We start from the raw sequence: 26,625 nt of genomic DNA, 5'->3' as shown, positions 1-26,625 counted from the left end.
AATACAAAAAAATAATAATACATAGCATATAAAAAGGTAAAGGGACCCCTGACCATTAGGTCCAGTCGTGGCCGACTCTGGGGTTGCGGCGCTCATCTCACTATTTATTGGCCGAGGGAGCCGGCATACAGCTTCCGGGTCTTGTGGCCAGCATGACTAAGCCACTTCTGGCGAACCAGAGCAGAGCACGGAAACGCCGTTTACCTTCCCGCCGGAGCAGTACCTATTTATCTACTTGCACTTTGACGTGCTTTTGAACTGCTAGGTTGGCAGGAGCTGGGACCGAGCAACGGGAGCTCACCATCGCAGGGATTCGAACCACCAACCTTCTGATCGGCAAATCCTAGGCTCTGTGGTTTAACCCACAGCGCCACCCGTGTCCCACATAGCATATAGATCCTACTTAAACCAGTGGGGAAAGATAGTCATGTCTCAACTTAGTTTTCACTGGAATAAAGTTGACTTCGTAGCAGTGCCTGAAGATGGCTACAGTTACACATAAAGGTTAACTCCACATTTGGGTATGGGTGTCTAGAGATGAACATGGTAGCTCATTTTTGTCACTCTCCAACTTGTAGAGGATGACCTTACAAGCAATGAACCTTCTGCAAAGCTCCTTGTTTGTTTGTTTGTTTGTTTGTTTGTTTGTTTGTTTGTTTTTGAATCCTTACTATCCAGTGTCTTAAAATATACAGGGAGTGAGTGCAACAGAAACTGATGGGTAAACAAAACAACAACAAATTGGGTGGCAGAGATTGTGTCCTTGCACCCTGTTCTTCTGGGTAGATATGCATACGATTACTCTGTACATCTAGATCTGTGGTTCCCAATGTGGGGCACACGCCCCACAGGGGGGCAATTTGAGAATGAGTTATTAACAGTGAGTGGCCTTTTAGGGTTCCTCCACGTGAATAGGAGTTCACTTTTGGAATAATAAGAATTTTATGTCATGGGGAGGGCGGAATTGGGATTTTAGAGATGCTTAGGTGGGACATGGCCAAAAACAGGTTGGGAACCACTGATCTACAGCCAACCCATAATGTATCAATCGGGAACCAAATTACCTTTCTGATTCAGGGGTGGGGCTTCTGGACCAGAGGGACCTATTCCCCCAGGCAGATTTATATTTTTAAATTAATCAAAGGTGTGCTTTCCATAGCATATAAATTTTATGACCTGGACTTTTTCACTGGTTAGCAAATGTAGAAAACTTTCACATATATGTAATTTCCAAAGGATTTTTGCTGTTTAAGCGCAGTAATTTTTGCCTAACCCTCTCTACATGTTAATCAATACAGTTGCAGTTGTCTGGATGAAAAGCAACTCCATCCTCTGCTAGAACATAAAGGCTACAAGTATCATTCCAAATTTTGATGCCTGGAAGCATCTTAAGAGCTCTCACCTGTTGAAAGCAGTGTTTTATTGTGCTTTGGGCTGAATGAGATAATTGCACCACCAGTCTTTGAGGCCATAAACTATGTAAGTCTCTTTTAGTTTGGTTTGTTTGTTTACATTTTGCACAGAACAGAATTCAGTCAATAATTCCACCCTGTATAATACATTTTGATAAATACCTTTTAAAGTGCTTCCATCTGAAGCTACCCGACGTTGCGCTTCTTTAGAAAAGTGCTGACAGTCTTGAGAGAGAAAAATCAATCCTCTTTATTCCACATTCCAAATAGCCTATTCTCTCCCCAAACTAGGACAGTGTTCTTAGCGTTGCATGAATGTCTGGCAGTTTTCTGATATATGCAAGGCTGAATATGACCAAATGTTTGCTTCTGCCTCCGGCACTCGTCATAACTTCTGCTCTTTCCTGTGGAGCTTGAAGATTACTGCATCAGCCTGCTGAGCTGACCTGCAGGAAAAAATGCAGCTGGGTTTTTTTCCTGGAAAGATGGATTTCTCCATGGAGGGCGTGAGAAATGGATGTCGACATGGAACCAGCGAGGAAGAGATTCATAAGGCAAGTGCTACTTGCATACCATTCAACAAGAACTAGGCTGCCTTTTTTAACCAGAGCCAGTCCAGGAGGATACCATGGCTGATGGTATCAAAAGTCAACAGGAGATAAGAAACAGGAGCAAAGTCACACTCCTTCTGTCCCAGTCTCTGCAAATATCATCCATCAGGCCTGAGGCCACATTGGAATGGATCTAAATAATCTCTGCCATCCAAGAATGCTTGTAGTGGCCCTACCACAACCCTCTCCTTTCCTCAAAGGGGTATATTTGATAGGGGTTGATAGTTGCTTCAGTCTAAAGGGTCCAGAGCTAATTTCTTTGGGAACAACCACACCACTGCCTCTTTCAAAACTACAGGTACCACCCCTCATGCAATGAAGCATTAGCCGGGGTTAGGCTTAAAGGTAAAGGGTAAAGGGACCCCTGACCATTAGGTCCAGTCGTGGCCGACTCTGGGGTTGCAGTGCTCATCTCGCTTTATTAGCTGAGGGAGCCGGTTTCTGGGTCATGTGGCCAGCATGACTAAGCCGCTTCTGGCGAACCAGAGCAGCACACGGAAACGCCATTTACCTTCCTGCCAGAGCGGTACCTATTTATCTACCTGCACTTTGATACACTTTTGAATGGCTAGGTTGGCAGGAGCAGGGACCGAGCAATGGGAGCTCACCCCGTTGCGGGGATTCGAACCGCCAGCCTTCTGATCGGCAAGCCCTAGGCTCTGTGGTTTAGACCACAGCGCCACCCATGTCCCTTCGGGGTTAGGCTTTTCTCCAAATCATATCAGAGCCTATTTCTCAGGACAGTCCCAAGCAGCGTGGCATACTGTTGAATGTATGGTTCAGGAGTTTTAGTCCAAAACATCTGGTGGGGGTGCCAAGTTATAGAAGGTTCAACAAAAGCATGCCTTAAGAGCACCATTTCCAGTACTGGAAAGGCTGGAAAGGAGTTTAGTGAGCCTCCTCTGCCATGAGTTACTTTTCCACTGATGGTCAACACTAGCTCACCAACAGGGGTCACAAAGGAGGATCCATTTGGACAGACTCTGTAGGCTTTGTTGTAGTACACATGCTTGGTATGCGGTAGGTCCCAGATTTAATCCCTGGCACCTGTCTCCAAAAGGGCAGGGGAAAACCCAATTCTGAAACCCTGGAGAACCACTGTCTGCCAGTCTTCAGCTTGTTGCTCTCCTTTTCAATTGCAACTCCTATATAATTCCTAAATATGCACCATGCTAACTGGGGATAATGGGAGTTGTAATCCAAAACATCTGGAAGGTCTCAAGCTGTGGAAGGCTGGTGTAGGCAATCCTGAGCTAAACAGACCTATGGTCTGACTCGGTGTAAGGCAGCTTCCTGTGTTCCTAGTACGTAGCACTTCACATACATACCACCCATCATAGAGCCAGGCTAGTAAGCACCATCACAATCACTGTTTGACTGCCACAGAATGGCTTTTGAGTGCCTATTCAGCTCCATTTTTAGAAAGCTAACTTGAGATCAGTTACATACCCCAACTCCTGTTCTCACTAGCTCTCGCTTGTGCCATTGTCCCTCCCCCAGACTCACATTTCAGAAGTCTGATTATATCTTGTGACTTGCTGGATGCCTGTAAATTACCCCTTTGCATGGTGACCCTGGGGTATTGTAAGTATTGCTGAGCTTTTTATCATCATAACTCTGGTTGACACCAGCCTTTCATCAGCATTAGATAAATTGACATTGAATTAACCTCTTACCAGTGAAACCATGGAAATCGTTTTTCATCAATGTTCCTGCTCCTCGGAGGTGTTTGCTTGCCGTCGGAAGCCCCCAGCATCGGTCTTCTTTCCATCAAAGGTACGGTAATAATTAATTTTTCTGTGCTTTGGGGGTTTGGGTTTATTTCTTAGACAAACAGAACAAACATTGTCAGAATTTATTTTCAGTTACTTTTCTCATCTCCGCAGCTCTGCAGCTTTGATAAAAGGATCTCATCTCCATGGGTTGCCTTTAATCTACTTCAATAAAATGTGAATAATCTCATCAACACCTTTGGAGACTTAACTCCACCCAGCTGGAACACAGGGGCTCTCTGTTGTGGTTGCCAGGCAATGCTGCAGTAGATGCTGAACCCTTACAGGAAAAAATATTCTTACTGGTAACTGGTGGAAAAAATGTTGATGGCCTGGGTTGGGTTCTGAGATCAGGATGTTTGTGTATCCCTTAACCGTGGGATCCTGATTACTTCAACCAGAACTATCCAGAAATCAAAGTGTGGTTGTTGACAGTCCAAACATTTCCTGCAGCATAGTGCAATCCCCTATGGCCTATACAATGGAGTAAGCCTCATTGAATACTTACTGTTGTGTAAACATGCATAGGGTTGTTTGCTAGCCAACAGAGGTCCAGCAGTTGTCTCCAAACAACTCACAGACAAGGTACAAAAAACACTTCTTTCTTGATGTTTGCCCACTACCTGATATTCAGTGAAGTTTCACTCAGTGCAGACCTCTTGAAATTAGTGAACATGTACCGTATTTTTCCGTGTATAAGACTATATTTTTTCCTAAATTTTTGAAGTTTAAAATAAGGGGTCGCCTTATACACGGATAGTGCATAGTGCATTTTCTTAATTTTGGGTTTTAAAAAATAGGGGTCATCTTATACATGGGGGCGTCTTATACATGGAAAAATACTGTATATCCTGTTCATTATACATGTTTATTGATTTCAGTTAATGATATACAATGAAATGCTATACAGTGAATTGAAAAGAAGGTTCAAAATAACTTTTGTAAAAAAACAACAACCAGAAGCTTTTCTTTAGGACTTATAGGGACAGAACTACCTAAATTGTATAGAAATTTATTTATGTATGTTACTGCAGCACCAAGAATGCTACTTGCCCAAAAGTGGAAAGAAGAAGTCCCAGTAAAGGAAGAATGGATACAAAAACTTATGGAATATGAAGAAATGGTGAAACTTACCAGAAGAATAAGAAATCACGATAACAAACTGTTTATAAAAGAATGGAAATGGTTTATTGAATATTTACAGATAAATTGCAAACAGATAAAAATATTAGCAGGTTTATTATAATAAGCTGCAGTTACTAAAAAACCTGCAGATATTAAAAAATAAATTTAAGGAACCGCAGAAAGAGGGTGAAGTCAAACTTTGAAATGTATAAACACTTGAAAAGTATAAACAAAACAAAACAAACAAACAAAAAGAAATCAATGACTAATTTCCGTTAATTTCAATAAGACTGCTCTGGATAAAACTTGGTTGAATACCAACCAAGTTGTTTTTCCACAGTGTATGACATTTCACAGTTGATCTCATCTGCCTTTGGGGGAGGGGGGAGTCCACTAACCATGTGTGGAAAACCAAGTAAGATTTCCCTTCAACACCCCCCCTTTTAAACTAAAGGCAGGCCTGTCTGGCTTAAGTTTAGTCATACAGTTTCACCTTCATAAAAATATGGGGAAACTTTTTTGTACTTGCTATGGATAGTAGCACTTGTTTCCCTTCAATATGCACTACTACACTATCAATTAATTGAAACAGGAACTTTTGACCCAAGTGTCCCTATTTTCCAGGGATGTCCCTGATTTAGAGAAGCCGTCACTATTTCTGATGCGATCCTGGAATGTTTCACTTTTCCTTTGCGCATCCCTATTTTCGTTGGAGGGTATGGAGTTATCTGACCCTGAGCCACCTGAAGGCAATCCTTTATAGGGAAGTTATTTTAATGTTTAATGTTTTATTATTATGTTTTTACATGTGTTGGAAGATGCCCAGAGTGTTTGGGGCAACCCAGTATGATGTGTGGGGTATAAATAGTAGAGTTATTATTATGGAATGGGACGTCCCTGTTTTCACCAGAGAAATGTTGGAGGGTATGTTATAGACATTTGTGTAGTGTAGCAGCATTACAGAGTGTACATGTAACATTTTGGTTCATGAGTGGATACATTTTGCCACACATGATATTTGGGGAAATTCTCCTTCCAGACAATACAGATATCTGGCTTACTGAAGAATTACACATACAACACAATAGCTGTCTCAAAAGTCCACACAGACAATTCAACTATCCTGATATGTGTGGTAAATACATAAGCATGACTTTGCATAAACAGAACAGTGTAAAGTACAGTTGTGGCTGACAGAAAACCTCCAGGTTAGATTACCTTGATGAATTTCTGAAGATGGTTGGAAACTGCAGCTCAGATTTCAGTAGCTGACCGGGGCAAGACAATCCGAGCATCACCAATCTTAGTATGACTGCATGGGCCCCTCTCCATGTGCTCTCTCTGGGAGGTGTGAGAGGTGATCACAAAAAAATCTGGCCTTTTCAGCTCCCCATCTGTGGAACATTGTCTCCAGGGAAGAACGTCTGGTGCCATCAATTGCTTTTAGGTGACAGGTAAAAACGTTTTTATTTAATTTGGAGGATATCTAGTCATATGCAGCCTCTTGTTGTGCTCATCCTTTAAGTGAGATAGGGAGGATTTGCTCCAAACACACACAAACACACACACACACAGAGGGAGAGAGAGAGAGAGAAAGAGAGAGAGAAAGAAAGAAAGAAAGAAAGAAAAAGAAAGAAAGAAAGAAAGAAAGAAAGACAATTTGGATTAGCACTTCTGGTGTGCGTGTGTGTGTGTGTTTACAATGGAATCTCAGTTGTTGAACGTAATCGGTTCTGGAAGACTGTACGACTTCCGAAACATTCGACAACTGAGGCGCAATTGCTGTTTGGCAAAATCCATTGAAAAAATGGAGAAATGCACCTCAGAAGCCGTTCAACTTCCAAGGCATGTTCGAAAACTGAAGCATTCACATTCGGGTTGTTGCCGTTTGAAAGTCGAAACGTTTGACTTCCGAAGCGTTCGACAACCGAGGTTCCACTGTACCTTAAATGTTTCCTGTTATTTTCTTTTTTATCTTGCAACTTTCTTTCAGGCACTTCAAAAACCAACAAATAAGGTTAAGGTTAAAAAAAGGAGATATTTTAATACATCATGTGTGCCTCATTTTCTGTGTGAGAGGCTGCTGGGATGGCTATAGGTAAAACTGACAAGAGGAGAATGCAAGCAGGGAGGTTCTGATAGGTCAGCAAGTACCTAATTGCTCTGCCAGCTGGAGCTTGAGGAACCTGCAGGACTTGGCTCCAACACTTGTCATTCTGTAATAACTAATGTTAGACTTAATGGAGGAATCAGGTCACTGGTTGCTAGCAAAATGCCCATTTTATTACAAAGACTCCTTTCATCTGCTGTGCCTATAATACTTTTACAGCTCCATTAAAAAAAGATTTCATTTTCCCTTTACTGTAATGGCTTGGGTCATAAATGAATTAATCTATTAGTTAGTATTCGGGCAAACTCTACCGTTCTATCTATACGGCCCTCTTCATCACTAGTTAAGCAGGAGTTAATGGACTCTTAGAATTAAGTGACCTATTTGGAGTACAATAATTTCTGTTGGCCTCAGTTTGCAAGAATTTTGACACCTCACTGCTCTGGTCAAGTGAATATAGCATCCTCCCAGCTAGGCCTCTAAGCCATACACTAGCCTTTCCCTCATGTGTAACTAATTACTCTCTACCATGTAGCTTCAAGAGGAACTAAATAGCCTTTGTAGACAAACGTACAGTCCTGATGAGGGAAGCAGAGTCCTTCCTGATCATGGTTTTTCCAGTATCTTATCAAGCAGTGAGTTCTCAACAATGAATTAACAGATAATTTGAAATATAAGGTTATGAGGCCTTCTACCTATGAGTACCAGATGCTGGGGCAAACCACAGGAGAAGTTGGCCACCTCTGAGTTCTTCTTGTGAGCTTCCAAAGCCATAAACTTTTTGGATGGATCCAGCAAGGCATTTTTTTAATGTGCTTCAACTTAAGGAGTGGAATCGCTGTAGAATGTAGAAAGGAATGGCAAGGCTCTGATCAGTGCCTAGAGTCATAGTTCCCTAGTCACCTTTCTTCTGGAATTCATATCAAAGTGGAGATTTCACTTGAGAGGGCTGCATTTCATCAACAGCTTGTGCTGCAGTGCGCTGAGTGGCCTAGATGTGGCTTCAGATCTGGAAAAATTGTTTCAAATCCATGTTCCGATAAGAGGCTCACAGCATGGCTTTGGGAAAGCCGCTATCTCCCAGCCTAACATTTAGGAGGAAGGCTAAATCACCATTCAAGGAGAATGACAGAATACAAAATATACCAAAATAACAAGATCTCCTTTGCAATATACAGTATACAGTACGGCCTATCTTCTGTAGTGACAGAGCACCGCTGCTAGCAAATATTTCACAGCAGGGAATTGCAGAAGCATTTTTACCAGTGAGAAAAGCAACTCTACTGCTTTCCGAAGAATGCTTTCTTTTGAGAGAGAGATACTGACTTCAGCGTTTCCCTGTTGTGGAAAACACATAATTGCAACCCTGTTGACTAGGGTTTGGTCGTATCTGGCATACACAGAAACTTTGAAGCCATTTTGAGAGTAGGCAGATGGTGTTCTTTTCAGTCCCTCCATCTAATGCTGAACTTGGGTGACCTGTGCAAGCATCTTTGTAGACAAAATGGGAACTGAAGGCTTAGAAGGCAATGACACTTGTGTGCGGACAGGCCTGACTTTCTCTGGTCTCGTGTGAGCAGGGCTCACTTTCAAAGAAAACATTGTTCAGGCGCTTGCTTCTTCATGCTGGGGAGGGGAAACAGGAGGTAGAAGGCGGCAGAGAGGGGGGAAGAGGTGAATGAGCAGCTGAAAGCTAGAAAGGCAGAAGTGGATAAGATGGTACCTAACACCAAGGAAACTATTGTCGATACACCCAGGAGCCTCACCAAAATGCTGGAGAGGCTGCACCTCCACAGGCACATACCTCCACATGTGGGAATGTCCCCAAATCCAACTTTTCTGGACATCAGTCATATAAGAAATACAAAAATAACTAAGGAGGTATTAGAAGTAACCACAGAACTGGCCCTACTCAACATCTTCCAAGATAACAATGTCCGTTCACATTATAAAGAGCTCATAACCCACCTACTCTCAGCATCCAGAAACATCATAGCCAGGCACTGGAGAGAGCTGTCAGGAGTAAATATGGACCAGTGGTATCAGACAGTATAGGAAACAGCCTTACTAGAAAAGTTAACCAATAAACTGAAACTGACACAGGGACAAATAGAAGAAGACGCCTTCATCACATACACATTCGTAATACTGGTGTACAAGTATAGCCAAATACAGGTCTAAATTCACACCCCTAGATTCTGATCACTATAATCTCTGGAGTTGTTGACTCAGGGCCTGGTTTGGTGAGTTACCAGCACTTAAAAATTCTCCTCATCTTTTTATATATTGTAGCTGCTTAAAAGCCTCTTGAGTTTGCTGATCTACCTCTGCTTTTTATTGATTTTTTTATGGTCTTATATTTTTCTCCTGTGTTTGTAAGCTATCTGGGAACCTCCTGCTGAAGGTGTGGCATATTATATTCACCAAAAAATCGGTCAGGGATATCTGATTTCTTCTCTTTGTTACCATTTCCCCCAGTGAGTTTCAAAACTAGCTTACCCTTGTTACTTGTAAGAATTTGTCAAGAAGGGCATTTCTGAGGTGCATTTAACTGTGTGTGCAGAGTCTGTATGATTTGAAAGAGAGAACCTGAACTGAATTAGGCTAATAGATAACCCTAGATTTGTTCCAAATATGTTTTCTGAGGCTGCGTCCTGTTGAGGTAGGATGACCAACTGTTTTTTAGCTGTCCCTTCAGAGTGAAAAAGAAGGAGTCAATAAAACATCTCACCCACAACCTTTTCTGTTTATGGCTTTATTGAGCTACACATTTACATACACACTTTACCCTAGTGTAACATGCAAGTTTTTGAATGTTAAAGTCTGTATATTCCAAAGAAGAGTGTCAGTCGTGTGTATGATTTGAGCTTCTTAGCTGTGATTTCACTCTTCGTACTTCAACATGTTCTACAAGGTTGAAATGGAAGCGGCTGTTCAAAGTCTTGATAACTTGCATGGTGAAATAGTTATAGAGAAGAACTGGAGAGTTAGCAGAGAAGGAGCTGGGGCAATGATTGGGATGTGGGGACAGTGCAAGAAATAGTGTTATGCCACCCTAACCTAAGGGACATCACATTAAGGTTACTACATGCTTCAGGAGATGCTGAATTTCATACAAGAAAAAAAATCCTGTGGCGGAAGCATAGAAGCTGCATGCAGCACATTGAGATACAAATATGAGCAGAATACCTGGTGCAGACAGGTTTTATATCTTAACCCAGTGACAGCAATTCAGACTTTGACCTCTGCAGGTCAACTAATCTGAGGTTGAGATGCAAATGGAGTGTATTATGGGGTGCATGCCTAGGCTCAGACTTCATGCAGATGGTTGTTTCAAGTTTATCATACCGTCACACCCGCAGCGAGGGTCTGTATGTCAGAGGAAGCCTGCTGTAATTGGTAGAAACTCAAGTCAGACATTTCAGACCTTGCCACTTCATTATGTCATGTGTCTAAGGAAGAATCAGACGGCGGGGAGATCATAATGTCTCTGCCTAGGTGCCAAATTTAGCTTTTGAGTGGCACCCTTCCGCCCCTCGCTATCTAGTAGTTTGCAAGACTGAAAGAGAAGCGGCTGTAATTGGATATTGTACGAAGGGGCACTGTGCTGGCTTCAGTCAGTCTGCCCTTTCTGAGCCAAGCTGCTTAATGAGAAGAGTCAAGAAGTTCAAGGTCACTCCAGGAGCTGACTTCCAAGTCTGTCTTTAGCTAGAGCTTTTGCTTTGATTGAACTTCTGGCAAGGGGAAAGGGAACACATAACTAAGGAGAGCAATTTTTCTTACCTTGTGTGAGCATGTGATGAAGGAGTCATGTAGAACTGTAGTCAGTAGATGAATAGTATAATGAGGCTTTAATTCTGAGCCACAACACAGTCCTGGAAGATCAGAAGCAAAGTTGGGATTTGAGCATATCCATAATGCTTTATTTTCTACTGAGTGCTCATCCACACTTATGCTTGGCCTGTTTTCTTAATTGTATTGTGTACCAATTAATTCCCCCAGCATCCGAGAGCTTTCCTCATTGTTCTGCGCCTTGCAATAATCCAATCTTATCCACTGACTTGAAGCTCAGTTAAGCAAAAATCTCTCTTCGGAATTTGCATGCATCTGGATCACTCGCTGGATCATCACCTTGTTGTGGTGAGTGGACTTGCACCTTCCTATGATCCTTGTGAGCGAAGCTGTCGGGAGTTCGTACTCCCAGTAGGGTCACCCAAGGCGGTAAGGTCAAGGGGGAGGAGCTAGACAGAGAATGATTCAAGAAATTCTCAATGGCAGCACAGGCAGAAGATAGCAAGTGGTATGTTACAATGGCTGTGAAGGCGGATGAAGGCTGCAGCAGATAAGAATCTACCAGTCATTGTGACACTCATGCCATCAGAATAGAGCCTTACTGCGAAGACGATACGTTGGTCAGTGTGCACTGATCTACACAAATAAATAAATACACAAATAAATTCATGCACAGGCATTTTCCAAAAACCCATCCCAAACCCCACAAAGTCCCATGGTAACGGGGAAAGGACCATGAAATCTGGAAGCTCCTAGTCATGAACGAGCACATGGGCAGTGGATACAGACTCAGTTGTTCTGACTCAAGGAATAAGGCAGTTGAGTAGCTCGGCAGCTGTATCCATGACTGAGCAGCCCTATTTAGGATCCACTCTGCTTACCCCAAAAAGGGGGAGGGGCTAGAAAAGGTGCCCTAAACATAGGCTGCCTCACTTTTCCCCTGACTGCATTACTGCACTCAGTGGGGTCACCACCCAGCGGTCGTAAAAATTGACCTTTGGAACATGGAATACACAGAACAATATAACAAAGATAATGAGTGTCCTGAACACAGGACTGCCATCATTGCAAGAGAGTTGTGACGTTTTAACATCGATATTGCAGCACTTCAAGAAACTCAAAGAGCAGGAGAGGGACAACTGAAGGAAGAAAGAGGAGGCTACGCATTCTTCTGGAAAGGTCTACTTGAACAAGAATGTTGAATACATGGAGTAGGCTTTCCTATCAAAAACGATCTTGTGAAGCTCTTGTCAGAAGTCCCTACCGGCATTAATGAGCAACTTTCAACCTTTCAAATAAAACTTACCAAAAACCAACAGGCTACTATTTTGAGCGCTTATGCACCAACACTGAATGCCAATGAAGGCATTAAAGAAAAAAAGTTATTCTCAGCTGCCAACAGGCCTGGTGCCTAAAGCTAGCTCCCCTTAAAGCACATCTTCCATTCTGTGCACATGACCAAGCCAGCGTGGACATCACTGAGACGAGAGTGCAAACATGCTGAGATTGTGGGCTTGGAGGAGCACATCTTTGTTTGAGACTCTGTTCTGCCATGTGATGCCCCAAATCAAAGCAGCAGCAACAAAAATACAATGAAAATATGAATAATGTGATTGCGGCAAATGGAAGAGAAAGGGGAGAGGATTCCTGAGGGATTGATTGCAAAAGGTAAGTCGTATGTTTAAGGGCTGGGTAAGGGCTGAGAAGCCTTGTAATAATAATTGTTTTATTATTTATACCCCGCCCATCCTGCTGGGTTTCCCCAGCCACTTTGTACTCAAAGCATCACACAGATGTGAACACAGTTACCTACAAAAATCTCATAAGATCTGTCAGCATTTCTCCTTCACCGTCGCTCCTTCCTTCCCAGACATAATTGTAGTTTGTTCTGATTCTCCCCAGAATAGGACCTGATGCTTTGGTCAGCTGAAGAGGCTGTCTCTCAAGGGAAAGACTAGAAAAGTACAGGGCAAGTGGCGGGAATAGAAAGGAACAAATCAATTGGTCACTGGAAGGCAGCTCTGTGAGGCAAAGGGGGACTGAGGCTTTGCGGTGGGGTCAGGAGCCTTGGCCAGCTCTGGGAGGCCTATCTGTATGTCCGCTCAGAGAAGAATTAAAACACTTCCAAGCAAGCTTTGAGAGAACCCAAATTATCCTGCTGTGTGCAAATGGAAGCTGCTGTCGACCAGGAGAGCCAAGTTTTGATGTGCCACCCGCAGCCTCCTTACTGACAGATAACCGTTCTGTTTGGACACAGAAATGGGGACATTAGTGAGTTACTTCTAAAGCTTCTCACAAGGGCTTTTTAACCGCTCGGCTCCTGCTGGCTGCAATGGGAGTCTTGCTGCTAAATCCTTCAATTGACAGCTTCAAAATGGCATGGCAAAGAAATATCAGATGCCCATTCTCTCAGGATGATCCTAGGACAATGCAAGGGACATCTTTGACAGCCTCTTGGCCCCACATGAGAAGTTTTTTTTCCCCTAAACATGTTCTTGAAAGCCAAGATTGCTATATTCAGTCTTGTATAATAAGGGCATTTGAGCCTGTACGTGGATACAATTAACTGATTGGATGATTCTATAGCCTGCCTTTCTATTAGACAGTGGGGCTCCAAGTGAAAACTTATGTACATATAATAAGGTTATTATTTTTTTAAGGCAGCGATGGCTTGTGTAGGCTCTGGGGGAACAACTATGGACGATGCCTAATCCCAAGACATCTGCGGCTGTTTCAAATGATGCTCTTTGTGGGTTCCCTGGTAACCATGGAGGAATCTCGCACTCCCTGTGTGTGTGGTACCTAGTGATCATGTCCAGGTTGCGGACTTCCCACCAACATCCGGTTAGCTGCTATGAGAACGAGATGCTGGGCTAGATGGGCCTTTGGTCTGATCCAGCAGGGAGGGTTACTGTGACATTTTTGACTCTGTGAGAGACAAGATATTTCACCTATGTAGCTGGACAGACTGTAGCTCCTTTTTTTTTTTGCAGGCAAAGACAGCTCTGATGGAGGGCTCTGTGGGTATGCAATTCCCAAGGCAGATGAGGGGGGAAAGGTCAGTTCCACAAGGATGGGGAACATGTGGCCCTCCTGATGTGGTTTGACTCCAGTTCCCATTAGCCTCAGCCAGCATGGCAAGTAAGTGGTCAAAGATGATGGGAACTGAAGTCCAACAACACCTGGAGGGCCACACTGGTTTTCCGTCACTGGCACCATCTCCAGGGGGGCCTGGGGACCCAGGCACCCACAAATTTTTTGCTTGGATTGTTCCACTGTACGCCACAAAGGGGCACTTCAGTCTCTGCAGAATGTCCTGTAGTTTGTTTCCTTATCTTGAGTTTGTAAGAAGTGTCTTTAGTTATCCTTTTAAGGTGAAGTTTGATTTCCTACCCCGCACAGCTCATTCTGGTGAGTTTCCCTGACAACAATCTCTTGCTGTTGACGAATTCATGCCACTACCTTGATGACCACTCGTGGTGCCTTTCTTTAAAGAGACGGTGTTGATAGCACTGGCGAGTGTTACAGATAATAACTATAGGCACAAAACAGATTTTAGTGCTCCTTCTGCTTGTTGCTTTGACAAAGTCAAGCACCAAGAAAAAACGACCTCGTTCATTTGTTTCTGGTGTGGCACTTAAGTAAGTTCAACCAAACTTATCAGTTAAAGGTATGTCCTCCACCTTTCTTCCAAGCAGCTTGGGGTAGTATATACATTGCTCCCTCTCCTCACATTATCCCCACAACAACCCTGTGAAGCAGGCTAGGCTGAGACAGAAAGACAAGCTGAAGATCACTGAAGGAGCATCTCCACCCCCCCATCATTCAACCCGAACACTGATGTCAGGAGTGCATGCAGGAGCCAAGCCCTGTGACCAGTAGGGCTTCGCAGGACTGGGGCCTTCCTAAGTTTTTTCTGGAGAGGCAAGACGTGGCCGCACAGGTGAGGCCGCTTGGTAACTCACTGCACCTGGTGGCAAGACCCGGGAAGGGATATGTAAGCATTTCCCTTCGGCTCTTTGCCACAGCAACACGCTTCCTTCCTCCTTCCTTGCTGCGTTTGGCTTCTTGCTTCCTGATCCTCGGACCCTTGACTTCGTGACTCCTTGCTTCTCGACCCTCGGACCCTTGACTTCGTGACTCTCTGCTTCCTGACCCTCAAATCCCTGGCTTCTGGACTCTTGTTCCTGCTCCCACCCCGCCATCTTGCCCCCGGTCCCGACGTCCTCAGCTGGGACTTGGATCGCCCGTAGACCGGACCGTGACAACTGAGGTCCACCTCTGAGGGCCTTCTGGCGTTTCCTTCACTGCGAGAAGTGAAGTTACATGGAATAAGGCAGAAGACCACCTCAGTGGTGGCGCCCTGCCTGTGGGATGCCCTCCCTTCAGGTGACAAGGAGGTAAAGAACTACACAACTTTTAGAAGACATCTGAAGACAGCCCTGTATCAGGAAATTTTAAATGTTTGACGTTTTATTATGTTTTTATATGTGCTGGAAGCTGCCCAGAGTGGCTGGGGAAACCCAGCCAGATGGGCGGGGTATAATAATAAAATTATTATTATCGTCGTTGTTATCATGGCTGAATGGGGATTTCAACTCTGGTCCCTCAGAGCCTCATCTGACACATTAACCCCCACACCATCGTGCATCTTAAGCCTCCCAGACATTGCATATGCTATCTTGTAAGAATCAAGCATTGTGACATGGAAGAGGAAGAACCTATGAGGCTGCCAGGTGGAGCCTGATGATTGTTACATCATAACCATCAGGGTCTTCGCTGACTGCTGGCAGTTTGCCACATGTGTGTGCTTGGAGAGCACAGCACAGCACAACTTTTCCAGGGCCTCCTAAACCTGCTGTTGGCCCAGAGCTCAGAAGGTTGGGCTTTGAGGCTGGAATGTCTGAGCTGAAGCTGGAGATCTGGTAAGGCTACCCTGCAGAGTTCAACTGCATGTGTGCTAGCCCCTTTGATTTAAAAGAAAAAAGAAACACAGGAATATGAAACAAGCTTAGGGCAGTGTAGTTTCTCCCATGAACTTCTAACCACTCAGGAGTTTCAGTCAAATGAGCCATAGGGCCAGGGTAGATTGAGTTGTAGTCAATTAACTGTTGTTCAGAGTAGACCCATTGAAATGGATTTAAGTTGGCCATGGTCCTTAATTTCAGTGGGTCTGCTCTGAGTAAAAATTAGGTGAATACAATCCATTGTGTCTACAAATACAGAGCTCAGGCACTAAAATGTGAAACAACAGTAAGGAAGAGGGTTCACTGAACTACGCAACTTTCTGAAGACATCTGAAGGCAGCCCTGTATCGGGAAGCTTTTTGATGTTTGACATTTGCTGTGTTTTTGTTATGCTGGAAGTCACCCAGAGTTGCTGGGGCAAACCAGTCAAATGGATTGGGTGTAAATAATAATAATAATTATGTGCAGAGTGCCACAAGCATTCAATCAATTCTTGGATGCGGGAGCTATCTTTTTAAGTACAGAGAGCATGTGAAGCTTGAGCCCCAGTGTAGTCCTCAAATAGAAAATATAGCTGCTGTCTCTTTATCATTAACTCAATGAACCCATAATTATAAAATAAACCAGGGAGAATAATTAGCATCTCCATCTCCATCTTCAATTGACTTTCACCGTTTTAAATGCAATTATGTTTTAACTAATTTAGCACTTGCGATAAATGTTAAGAGATCCAGAGTCTTCCTAGCCGGGCTTATAATTTGATTTTACGGCCCTTGAGGATGAGTTTCTTTATATGAATACTGGTTACTTCTCACTTCCTGATTTTTCTGTGTATAAGGGGCTTCCTTTATAACCCTCACATCACAATAGAGTAAAATATATTGTCATAGATCATGTGGAAGACAATTCCCATCATCCCTGACCACTGGCGATGCTGAAGGGGGCTGATGGGAGCCTGTTGCTGCCCCATCCTTTTCATGCCTCTTCTGTTCCTGGGAGACAAGTGGAGAGGGGAGCTTGTCACAGCAGGAGGAGGAGACACCCGTGACTCTTCAGACTCATCTCTGCCTCTTGGCTTCTCTCTTCCCACTCTTTTGCTTCAGCTTCCGCCTCTGATTCTGGACTTCTCTCTACCACAGACTCTCCCAGCTCACTAAGCCCTGTTATCTATTCAGCTTCTGACACCTCTTCCCTGTCTTCTCCCTCTGATCACTCATCATCGTCCCACCACTCTCTGGGCTTTGAGTCTTCTTCTCTGGTGGTTCCCCAGCTGGTTCCTCCCACCATTCCTCTGTGTGCAGCCAGTCCATGACACCTGATTGAGCCCCAAACAGTTTATTCTAGAAGAAGTCATGCCCACCAAGCTCTCAGAACAGAAACATACCTGTTAGGGAGTGAAGAGGCACTGCAGCATTTGCTTGCAGGTTCCACTTCTTCATTCTAAGTTTTAACAGTTTTCTTCCAGGCTTGTTAAAGGTTCCTTACCTTAGTGTGAGGCATGCAGTTTGCTTGGTGACCAATCAGATCTGAGATGATAGTGGGGGGTTGTGTGAGGGTCTTTTGTGGCTCCTTAGGGGGAAGGGTGTGATCTCGATGAGTCCTTCTCTCATGTGCATATCACAGATTCCACAAAACACAATCTATAATATCCCCTTCCCTCACAACTTGCCAATAGTCCCTCTCCTGATTGTGCCAGCAAAGCAGTTCAGGAGGAGGTGGGTAAACACAGAATCATATAATTGTAGAGTTCGAAGGGACCCTTAGGGCCACCTACTAAAACCCTGGAATGCAGGAATCTCAACTAAAGCATCCAGAACAGATAGCCATCCAAGTTCTGCTTAAAAACCTCCAGTGAAAAAGAGTCTATCACCTTCTGAAGGATTCTGTTCCATTGTCTGCTCCATAGCTATGGAGCAGAACAGCTATGGATCACAGCTAGCTATAGATCATAGCTTTTACTGTCAGAAAGATATTTCTGATGTTTAGTTGGAATTTACTTTCTTGGTGTGTGTCCTACCCTTTGGAACAGGAGAAAACATGTTTGCACCATCTTCCATGTGACAGCCCGTTAGCTATTTGAAGATGGCTATCACATCTGCTCTTAGTCTCCTCTTTTCCTGGCTAAACATACCCAACTCCCTCAACCATTCCTCACAAGGCTCAGTTTCCAGACACTTGATCATCTCGCTTGCCTTACTGATATCAAGATATACTGCTCCGATTGTGCGTGGTTTCAGAAGATTGTGAATTTTGCCGAGAGAAAACCTGTGAATAGCATTGCACGACAGTGATAGCCAAGTCAATATATGTGAATGATAACCCTGCTTCTAATAAAAGCTGTGAAGTGTTCACATAGGTTTCCCAACAATGCCAGTTGCTTTTTAATCATGTACTTCAATAAGCTGCTATACTTGACTGCAGTCCTTCCTGCCCCATTAAAATCAGTGGGTGTTCTGTAAGCAGGGGATTGCATGCTTTTTACTATTTCTTTAGCTACAGACAGCAGAAAGACAGGTGCAGAGCTTCTGAGGCAACCCATATTTTATTTTGGTGGATTAGCATCCAGGGATGGATTTTAACACTTATTGCCGAAGCAGGCTGTAATGGAAAATCTATACTTTTATCAATAGCACTGACAGTTAGCAAAGATTACATCCTATTTTATTCTTTCCTCCCTTTCGGTTGCTCACACTGAAGGATAATACCGGGTCAAGAGGAAACTAAGCAGAACATTTGCTAAGTAAACAAGGTTCGTTCAGCTGTTTCTAGAATGGTGGGAGACTCTATTTGGTTTGCCTCAAAAATGACTGAGCGGGGGCACTTTTTCTGGAGATACTGAGAAAGAAGACAGTATTCTTAATGAAATTTAAAAAATAAGAGTGAAGCATGCTGGCCCACATTTGTTTCCCTGTGCAATGTAAGAATAAAAAAAATACTTTGAGAAGAGGAAATGTATTATAAGCAGTGGCAGAGAGGCTTTGCTGGTCTCTACAGGAGATAATGCTAGTGGAGTATTCCCAGGGAGAAACTCAGTGGCAGGAAATGTTCTTCCTGGGCCTGCTCAGATAAGATTTTCCCTCTTGGGCAAAGTGGTAGCGGCTTGATTGGGTGTGACTTGTGGGAGCAAATCTGAGCTGGATGCAGATTTGAAGGGAACTGGAGCTGACCTGAACCAGGGTGAGGATTTTCTAATGAGGGTATGTTTCAAATGCACCGAATCGTAGGTTTACCAACCACTGTTAGCTCTGTCAAACCAGCCTTCCTATTGTTTTGCTTGATTCCAGTGGCTGAATGAAGACAGTACTAGATGCAGGGCTGTTGAAATTGAAAGCCTTATATTGAGTCTCCCCCCACTCTCTTTCTTTGAACAGGTATTTTTAGGCTGACCTTCCCCTTTTGTTTTCCAGACTTCACAACTGATACCAGTTACTTAGAGTGGGACAGGAAGTTATGATGAAGTTATGATGGCACACTACGGGCAAGTAACTTTGGGGTGAGGACATGTGACAAAGGGGTGCCTTTTTTGGCAGTAACCTTATATAGTGTTTCCTTTTTAATTCACCATGCTTGTAATCAGTTTAGATCTTTCAATAATACACCTTCAGGGTTTTGCTTTTTACAGTCTACAACTTTCTTTTCAAATTCTGTTAAAGAAACACACAGGGTCTCTTTTTTCCTCCCTTATTCATATAAACATTAAGTTGAAAATACTGTAGACAAATAATGGTTTTATCTGCTTGTTAATTGCTTAATCAGTTGCTAGCGTATATAAAGGCCCCTCACTTTTAAATCTAACTTCTCTTATTTTTACACAGAAAAGACTTGATTTATTTTCATTATTTACATCCTATGCCTTCAACGTAACTTCATGATTATGTTATGTCAACAAAATAGTAAAGTACACTAAAAACAGAAAATAATAACATATGATGTTGGTTCTTTAATTGTTCACAAAATTTATTCTAAAAAGAACTTGGTTCTTTCAGCACAACTTCTTCTTTCTCTATAATTCTTTATGACTTCAATAAGCAGCAAAACTCTTTACAAACCAGGAATAAAAGTTACTATTTGAAATGGTTGACCAAAGACACAGGAAGATACTTGAGGGTTAGGAATGTTCTTAAAAATTGGCCTGCACTTCCAATGTTAATATTGTCAATCATTTTCTATCACTTTCCTTCTATAAAAGCACTCAAAATGTCTCAGAAACATTGAATGTAGAAAAGTCAGAGAATCTACTGCCTTTTTGCTTTCTATATGCTTACCCAAGTAGGATAATAGTAAAGCAGATATAACACACACCAAAGAGATTCCTTATCTGAATGGAGCCATTTCTTATCTTTTTTCCATCTCCTCACAGAAAATAATAATAATAAGAAGTATTATTTTATTATTAATAACCCACCCATCTGGCTGGGTTTCCCCAGCCACTCTGGGTGGCTCCTAACAGAACACTAAAAACAGAATAAAACTTCAAACATTATAAACTTTCCTAAACAGGGCTGCCTTCAGATGTCTTCTAAAAGTCAGATAGTTGTTTATTACCTTGACATCTGGTGGGAGGGTGTTCCATTGGGTGGGTGCCACTACTGAGAAGACCCTCTGCCTGGTTCCCTGTAACCTCACTTTTCGCAGTGGGTTATTTAGGCAACTCTTGGTTGTTCTCTATCCCACTTAGCGTTTGCCATGTTTAAAGTACGTTCTGCAATTGAAACGAGGTGCATTTTTGAGAAGAGAACTCTTGATGGTTAGATTTCATGAACTACCTGTGCATGGAACAACCTGGTCTAATTCTGAATATGGAAGTGGAGAAGAACAACTGGGATCTAGGAAGTTCAAGCTTCTTTGATAACATTATAGATCACTGTTGAAAGATGCAGAGTGTAAGCTGAAGAGCATCTCTCTCTCTCTCTCTCTCTCTCTCTCTCTCTCTCTCTCTGTGTGTGTGTGTGTGTGTGTTTGTGTGTGTGTCTGCAGGGTCCTTTTAAAAAATATTTGCAGAAGCAAAGCTTCTGCTAACAGTTTACGCATATCACTCCAGGCCAGCAAAACTGCCAGGGGTTTTATTTCACTGCTTTCATCGATCGTGATGTGACAGAGTGACTATTTCAGGAAGTGCATAGCCATGTCTTTATTTTCTCCCCTAATGCGTATGGAGCAGTTAATAGGTTTGCAGTCCAAGGTGATTTTCTACCACAATGCTCGGAGCCATTAATGTATTATAATAGTCTCGTGTTTGAGATGAAAATGCACAGCTGAAAACCAAAATTTTAAAGGTGCCTTCCCAATGCTCTTGATCAGGGGTCCTCAGACTTTTTAAGCAGGGGGCCGGTTCACTGTCCCTCAGACACTGTTGGGGGCCGGACTACATTTTGGGGGAAAAATGAACGAATTCCTATGCACATTACGTGTTACAGCTAATGACTTGCAGTTCAAACAAAGGCAAAAATATTTATGTAGGTTTATATAGCAAGGGGAGAACCTATAAAGCTTTAGAAGATGCAAAGGAAAGGGGAGGGTTGGGTGTACCAAATCTAAAAAGGTATTTTGCATCTTGTTGTTTAATGAGGATGAAGGAGTTGTTGACATTAGGGCTGAGTGATACCTGCTTTCCAACATCAAAATGTATCTCCAGCTAAACCTTGTGATATGCCAACATCATCATCATCATCATCATCATCATCATTAATTTATTTATATCCCACCCATCTGGCTGGGTTTCCCCAGCCACTCTGGGTGGCTTCCAACAGAATATTAAAATACAATGATTCATCCAATATTAAAAGCTTCCCTAAACAAGGTTGCCTTCAGATGTCTTCTAAAAGTCTGATAGTTGTTTATTTCTTTGACATCTGATGGGAGGGTGTTCCACAGGGGGGGACATATTATGATGCTGGAAAGGAGGAAATGAGACATGGAGGAAGAGGGCAGTTGCCGGCCACACAGACAATCAGCTTCACCACGCACAACTTCTGCCTGTTCCTGGCAATGGTGTGCGCCGCTGCCCCGGGCTGAGCCTCGGGCAGAGCACATCAGCCAGGGCACCACATGGCATGGCACCACACACACAAACAAAGAGTCCCAGGGTGCCACAGGCCTCCCCAGAGCTGCTAGCCATGACTCACCCTAACAATAGCCTCTTGCCAGGCAAGTGGCAGCTACTGGGAGCCACCATAACAGGGGCACTAACCAAACATGTTCCGCTCAGGCTCCATTCCACTCAGTGACCAGCGCGAGGGAGGCAGGGAGGGAGGAGGCAGCTTGCTGGTGCTCACACAGCCAGAGAAACACGCTGAGGGGCTGGCGGACCCCACTCACATTTTGGGCTCCTGAGGCCATTGCGCACATTTTTTTCAAGTGTTAAATGTTTAGAAAAAGTCAGAAGCCCAAGACAGTATAAGTTCCTCAACTAAGTTTATTCAACATTTGTCAGTGACAACAGCTCACTCATAGGAACACAAGAACCAAACTGACTAGATAACACGATAATAATCCCAAGCATGAACTGACCGTTGGCAGTTTTTGGTTTTTTTTTTTTTTTTTGCTTTTGTATCTTTATTAGCAAAGAGTACAAAAAGTCTGCTTAGTCAAAGAGACCAAAGCCCATGTCATCATCGGATTCTTCTGACTCTTCTTTCTTTTCTTCCTCTTTCTTCTCCTCAGCGGGAGCAGCAGCACCAGCAGGAGCCCCTCCACCTGCTGGGGCTGAAGCCGCTGGAGCACCACCGCCAACTCCTACATTACAGATGAGACTTCCAATGTCAATGTTGGCCAAGGCCTTTGCGAATAGTCCAGGCCAGAAAGGTTCAACATTCACTCCGGCTGCTTTGATTAGGGCATTGATTTTGTCCTCCGTGACGGTGACTTCGTCGTCGTGCAGGATGAGGGCGGAGTAGATGCAGGCGAGCTCGGAGACGGAGGCCATGGCGGGCAGTCGGTGCGCGGTGCTAGTCGCCGGCTGGGAAATCGGTCTTAGCTTCTGCTGAAGGACACAGCACCTTGCGCGCCTCGCTGAGGGAGCTTGGAGAAAGGGCCTGACCATTGACAGTTGAAAGTGCATGCACTTACTTGCCCTTAGAACGTTCGTCTACCAACGCTTCTATGATTGGTTAGAACGTGCCTTGTAACATAAAATGTGTTAAACCCAATACATAACATCAAGGAAATGCCTCACCTCGCTGGGTTTACCTCAATGTGTGGGAACGGACTGAGCATTGTGGGGGGTGGCATGCCTTGCCTGGAGAAGCCATTCTCTCTCTACCTCACTCGCTCTTCCCGAGGCCCTCCATTCTGCCCTGGGTGGCCTCGCTTCTCCGGAGTGCTTGGCCAGATGACGTGCGCCTGCCCCCAGCCAGGCCGGAGCGGGCCTCCTGGGCTCGTTAGAGGCTGCTGCCCGAGCTGGCGGAAGAGGCAGAGGGAAAGTGAGGCATCGTCATCAAAGGACAGGTGGCGGGTTACGTGTGAGGTGGTGCTGCCCACTCGCTTGCCACAACTCGCTGCTTGTCTGCAGGGGGAGGTGGCGAATGAGGAGCCCCAGCGGTTGAGCCAGTGGAGGGCCCAGGCTGCTGAGTGAGGCCTGCTCTTTGGCTGCCACTCCCCAGTTGGCATCCCTGCTCCTCTGGGCAGGCCAGAGCTCGCACAGGCTCCTCTGCTCTCCACGCTCTTGCCGCCGCCGCCGCAGTCCGGTGAGCCAGGCAGGCGGTGAAAGCGCTGTGCTCAGGACAGGTGCCCGGCGTTTTGGCTGGTGGCTGGATTTACAAGCCTGGTGGGCTGGATCCGGCCCGTGGGCCATAGTTTGGAGACCCCAGCTCTTGATCATGTCTCTCTATTCTGGACTTAAAGCCCATTTGGACATTCCAAGGAAGTTACGATAGATGGGTCATAAATGGCTGAGGGCTCGATTCAACCCCTCCCCTCCCCTCCTCTCCCTGGGTTGTGGGACACCCAAAAGATTGGCTCTGGGAGGGTCAGGAGTATTGCATATATTGATATTGTGCAGTTTGAAGCAACTGGAATCATAAGAACTTACTCCTTTTGGAAGAAATGTCCAGGCCCACAAAAATATTATTCAAACTTTATCTTTCAGAACTCTTCAAAACAAAACAGAAACATCAAATGATACATCCAAAAATATCCATACAGTATCTTGTGCTGTCCAGCACAGGCTCAGCATCTTAGAAATAAAAGGCAATTCCAAAAATCCAAACTGTGTCTCTCCCCACCAGCCTACATTCCAGCCTCCATTGGCCTTCGACTGTGCAGCTCATGGTGAGCCATTTTTGCATGTTTTTGTTCGCTGTGGTGTTGGGGGGACGGGGCGGGACACTAAACTGGCAACTCCCTTCAAAATGGAGATTTGCCACCAAATACCTTTGTCACCTGATCTAAGTTTCGAACACTAATGTGTTAGCTAGCAGGAAACAGCAGTTAGTTAATTATCAACTCATTAAAAGCAAAGAGAGAGCTCTGCTTGCTTTTCTAAAGCTTCAGTGGAGTCCACCCACGTTAAAACTTTTCACTAATACACATTTAGATAGTATGACATATGTGGCAGCGGCTGAACATCAGAGCCACCGATCTGCTCCCTGCTCACAGTGCTTGAGTTGAGAGGAAGTAGAGGGGGGCTTAAATGAAATCCACAAGCCTCAACCTCAGACTTGCTCCAGTTATACTAAAAAAAAGTAGCTAAAATCAGTAGCTAAGGCACCACAGAAGGTATTGGGACCTTTGTGCCAACCCCATTCAAGCACTGCTGCAATATCTAGTTCAAGCTATCAATCTCCTGACATCATGTTCCCCTCTTCTAGATCCTCTTCTGTTTGGATTGCTTAATTATTTGGATTCAAGTTATGATTCCTCCTATTTTTGAGCTGCCTTTCAGCAGAAAGTTGGCATGCTCATAGTGTAGAGTTCCAAGAATGAATAATCACAGTGAGGCTTGCATTGACTCCCCCCCCCGCCCCCACCTATTGGTCCCCACATCACAAAAAGTTCAGAATGTGTAGGTGGCATCATTCTATATGCGAGTTAATTTATTTCTTTAGAAAGGTTTATAGACCACTTAATCAGAGAGCTCTTTAAGCTCTGTGCAAAATAAAACTGTAGATAAAACACAGCTAAAGTTCACAAAACTATTAAAATAGACGCCATTAAAACACATATGAAAACAGGAAAACTTTGCAAATGAATTTAGGTAACTGAGTTATGTGTCTGAGTAGGCTTGGTTGAATGAAAAAGTTTTCCACAATTTAGCTTTCATAAGGAGATCATTAAAAAAAAGTGATGTGATGAGGGACCACAGATCATGTCCTTTCCATGTTAAGTAATTGCCTAACAATGGGAACCAAGCTGTGAGACAAGTCTATTATGAGTGCCACAATTATTACTGTATCACTTTTCCTAGGCTAGATCAGCCTTGCAAATATGTTCACAAGAGTCACTAGCCCATAACACTGGAACGGTCAATTGGCTTTTCTGCCTTGCTGCTGGAAGAAAATCTCACCTGCCACAGGTGAGCAGATGAAAGGCCTGTACATTAAAAAACATCCTTCCGCTTGTCTAAAAGGCCACTGATAGTTAAAGGCCTGGTTACAGAGGAAAGTTTTTGCCTGGCACCTAAAGCTATATAATGATGGCGCCAAGCGAGCCTGTCTAATTGTCTAATTCTTTTCTGATCGATACATTTGGAGAGCTGCTGTTGGAAGAGTTACAACTGCACCACTTCCAATTATGAATCTCTGAGAGCAAAAGGTGAGAGGAAAAGTTGAGTGCTGATGAAACGATAGCCTGCTTTGTGAGTTTCTGTCATAATTTGTGTCGGCTTGAATGGGAGAGCAAGTAAGTGTTGCACAGGGAGTGTCTCCCTCCTTTTGCAGGAGAGGTTGGGCTGGTTCACACCTTAATATTCATCCGCTGTAGACTATATCTTCACAGAGAGAAGTTTCATGTTTATTTTATTATACATGGAAATCCATACAATTCTCCATTATGGATAAAGAGCCACCCAGAGTGGCTGGGGAAACCAGCCACGTAAAATTATTATTATTATTATTATTATTATTATTATTATTATTATTATTATTATTACTGGCCCACTGACAATTACCTTAACATTATTAACTATGTTACTTAATGTGAACAATGAATATGAACAGGCACACTTGGTGAGGATGCGAGAGAGGGCCTTCTCAGAGGCTGCTCCCAGACTTTGGAACTCCCTAGAGAGGCTAGACTTCCTCTTTGCTGTCCTTCTGCTGGCAAGTGAAAATCATTTTATTCTGTCATGCTTTTGGAAATTATCTGTTTTAAGGAAAGGGCTTTTAATAGCGCTGTGCTGTTTTTGCTATCTGTCTTTTAATACATTTATTATTGCGTTGTCTTAATTCTGTTACAGTTAGCTTTTTAACTATTCTATTTGATATGTTTTCAGCTTTTTGTATTTTATGCCATACTTCTTTATAACAAGTACTATATTAGTCTAAATCACAACCACAATCATAAATATTAGGATGGAAGAAAACTGCTCCTGTCCAGCGCTTTCTATCTAAATTTGTCACAGCCTATCCAGGTCCCTGCAATGTCATCGAAGGGAAGCAAGTGGCTCCCATGAAAGTCAATTAAGCTGTTTGCCCGACAGCTTCATAGGTTGCAAGCAACTTCCCCAAAACATCTGCCAAGAGGACAGGTTCCTACCATCTCAAAGCAGGTGACTTCCTTTTCATTCTTCCAGAACCCAGCAATTTGAGCAGGCAGCCTAAAGCCTGTGGGAGAGATTTGCAGCGCCAGCAAAGCCCATGTCTCATTTGGTGTCTGTTGCCTCAATCTCTTCCTGTCATC

The 26,625-nt window shown here is 43.7% G+C and overlaps 1 protein-coding gene and 2 long non-coding RNA genes across 3 annotated transcripts; 1 reads left to right on the top strand and 2 right to left on the bottom strand.

Moving 5' to 3' along the window:
* Positions 1-1,616: 1,616 nt before the first annotated feature.
* On the bottom strand, positions 1,617-11,412 carry LOC128413411 (uncharacterized). The gene is made up of 3 exons (XR_008330330.1): positions 10,814-11,412; positions 3,700-3,847; positions 1,617-1,858 (listed from the first exon to the last, which is right to left on the bottom strand). It is a non-coding gene; the product is annotated as an uncharacterized LOC128413411 (long non-coding RNA).
* Positions 11,413-15,630: 4,218 nt separating this feature from the next.
* Positions 15,631-26,142, top strand: LOC128413854 (uncharacterized). The gene is made up of 5 exons (XR_008330493.1): positions 15,631-15,747; positions 19,197-19,282; positions 23,876-24,057; positions 25,193-25,539; positions 25,944-26,142. It is a non-coding gene; the product is annotated as an uncharacterized LOC128413854 (long non-coding RNA).
* Positions 22,328-22,828, bottom strand: LOC128413852 (60S acidic ribosomal protein P1). Its single transcript, XM_053388296.1, has one exon. It carries the CDS (start codon positions 22,712-22,714, stop codon positions 22,373-22,375), a length of 342 nt encoding a protein of 113 aa, XP_053244271.1. The 5' UTR covers positions 22,715-22,828; the 3' UTR covers positions 22,328-22,372.
* Positions 26,143-26,625: the final 483 nt, after the last annotated feature.

This window comes from Podarcis raffonei, chromosome 5 (assembly GCF_027172205.1).
Source record: "Podarcis raffonei isolate rPodRaf1 chromosome 5, rPodRaf1.pri, whole genome shotgun sequence".
NCBI lineage: Eukaryota > Metazoa > Chordata > Lepidosauria > Squamata > Lacertidae > Podarcis > Podarcis raffonei.
Note: the sequence above shows the minus strand (reverse complement) of the source record. Positions and strands in the feature narration are given on the sequence as shown.

Excerpts from the sequence above, each read along its gene's own strand:
- LOC128413852 (XM_053388296.1), bottom strand. The coding sequence starts at position 22,714 with ATGGCCTCCGTCTCCGAGCTCGCCTGCATCTACTCCGCCCTCATCCTG.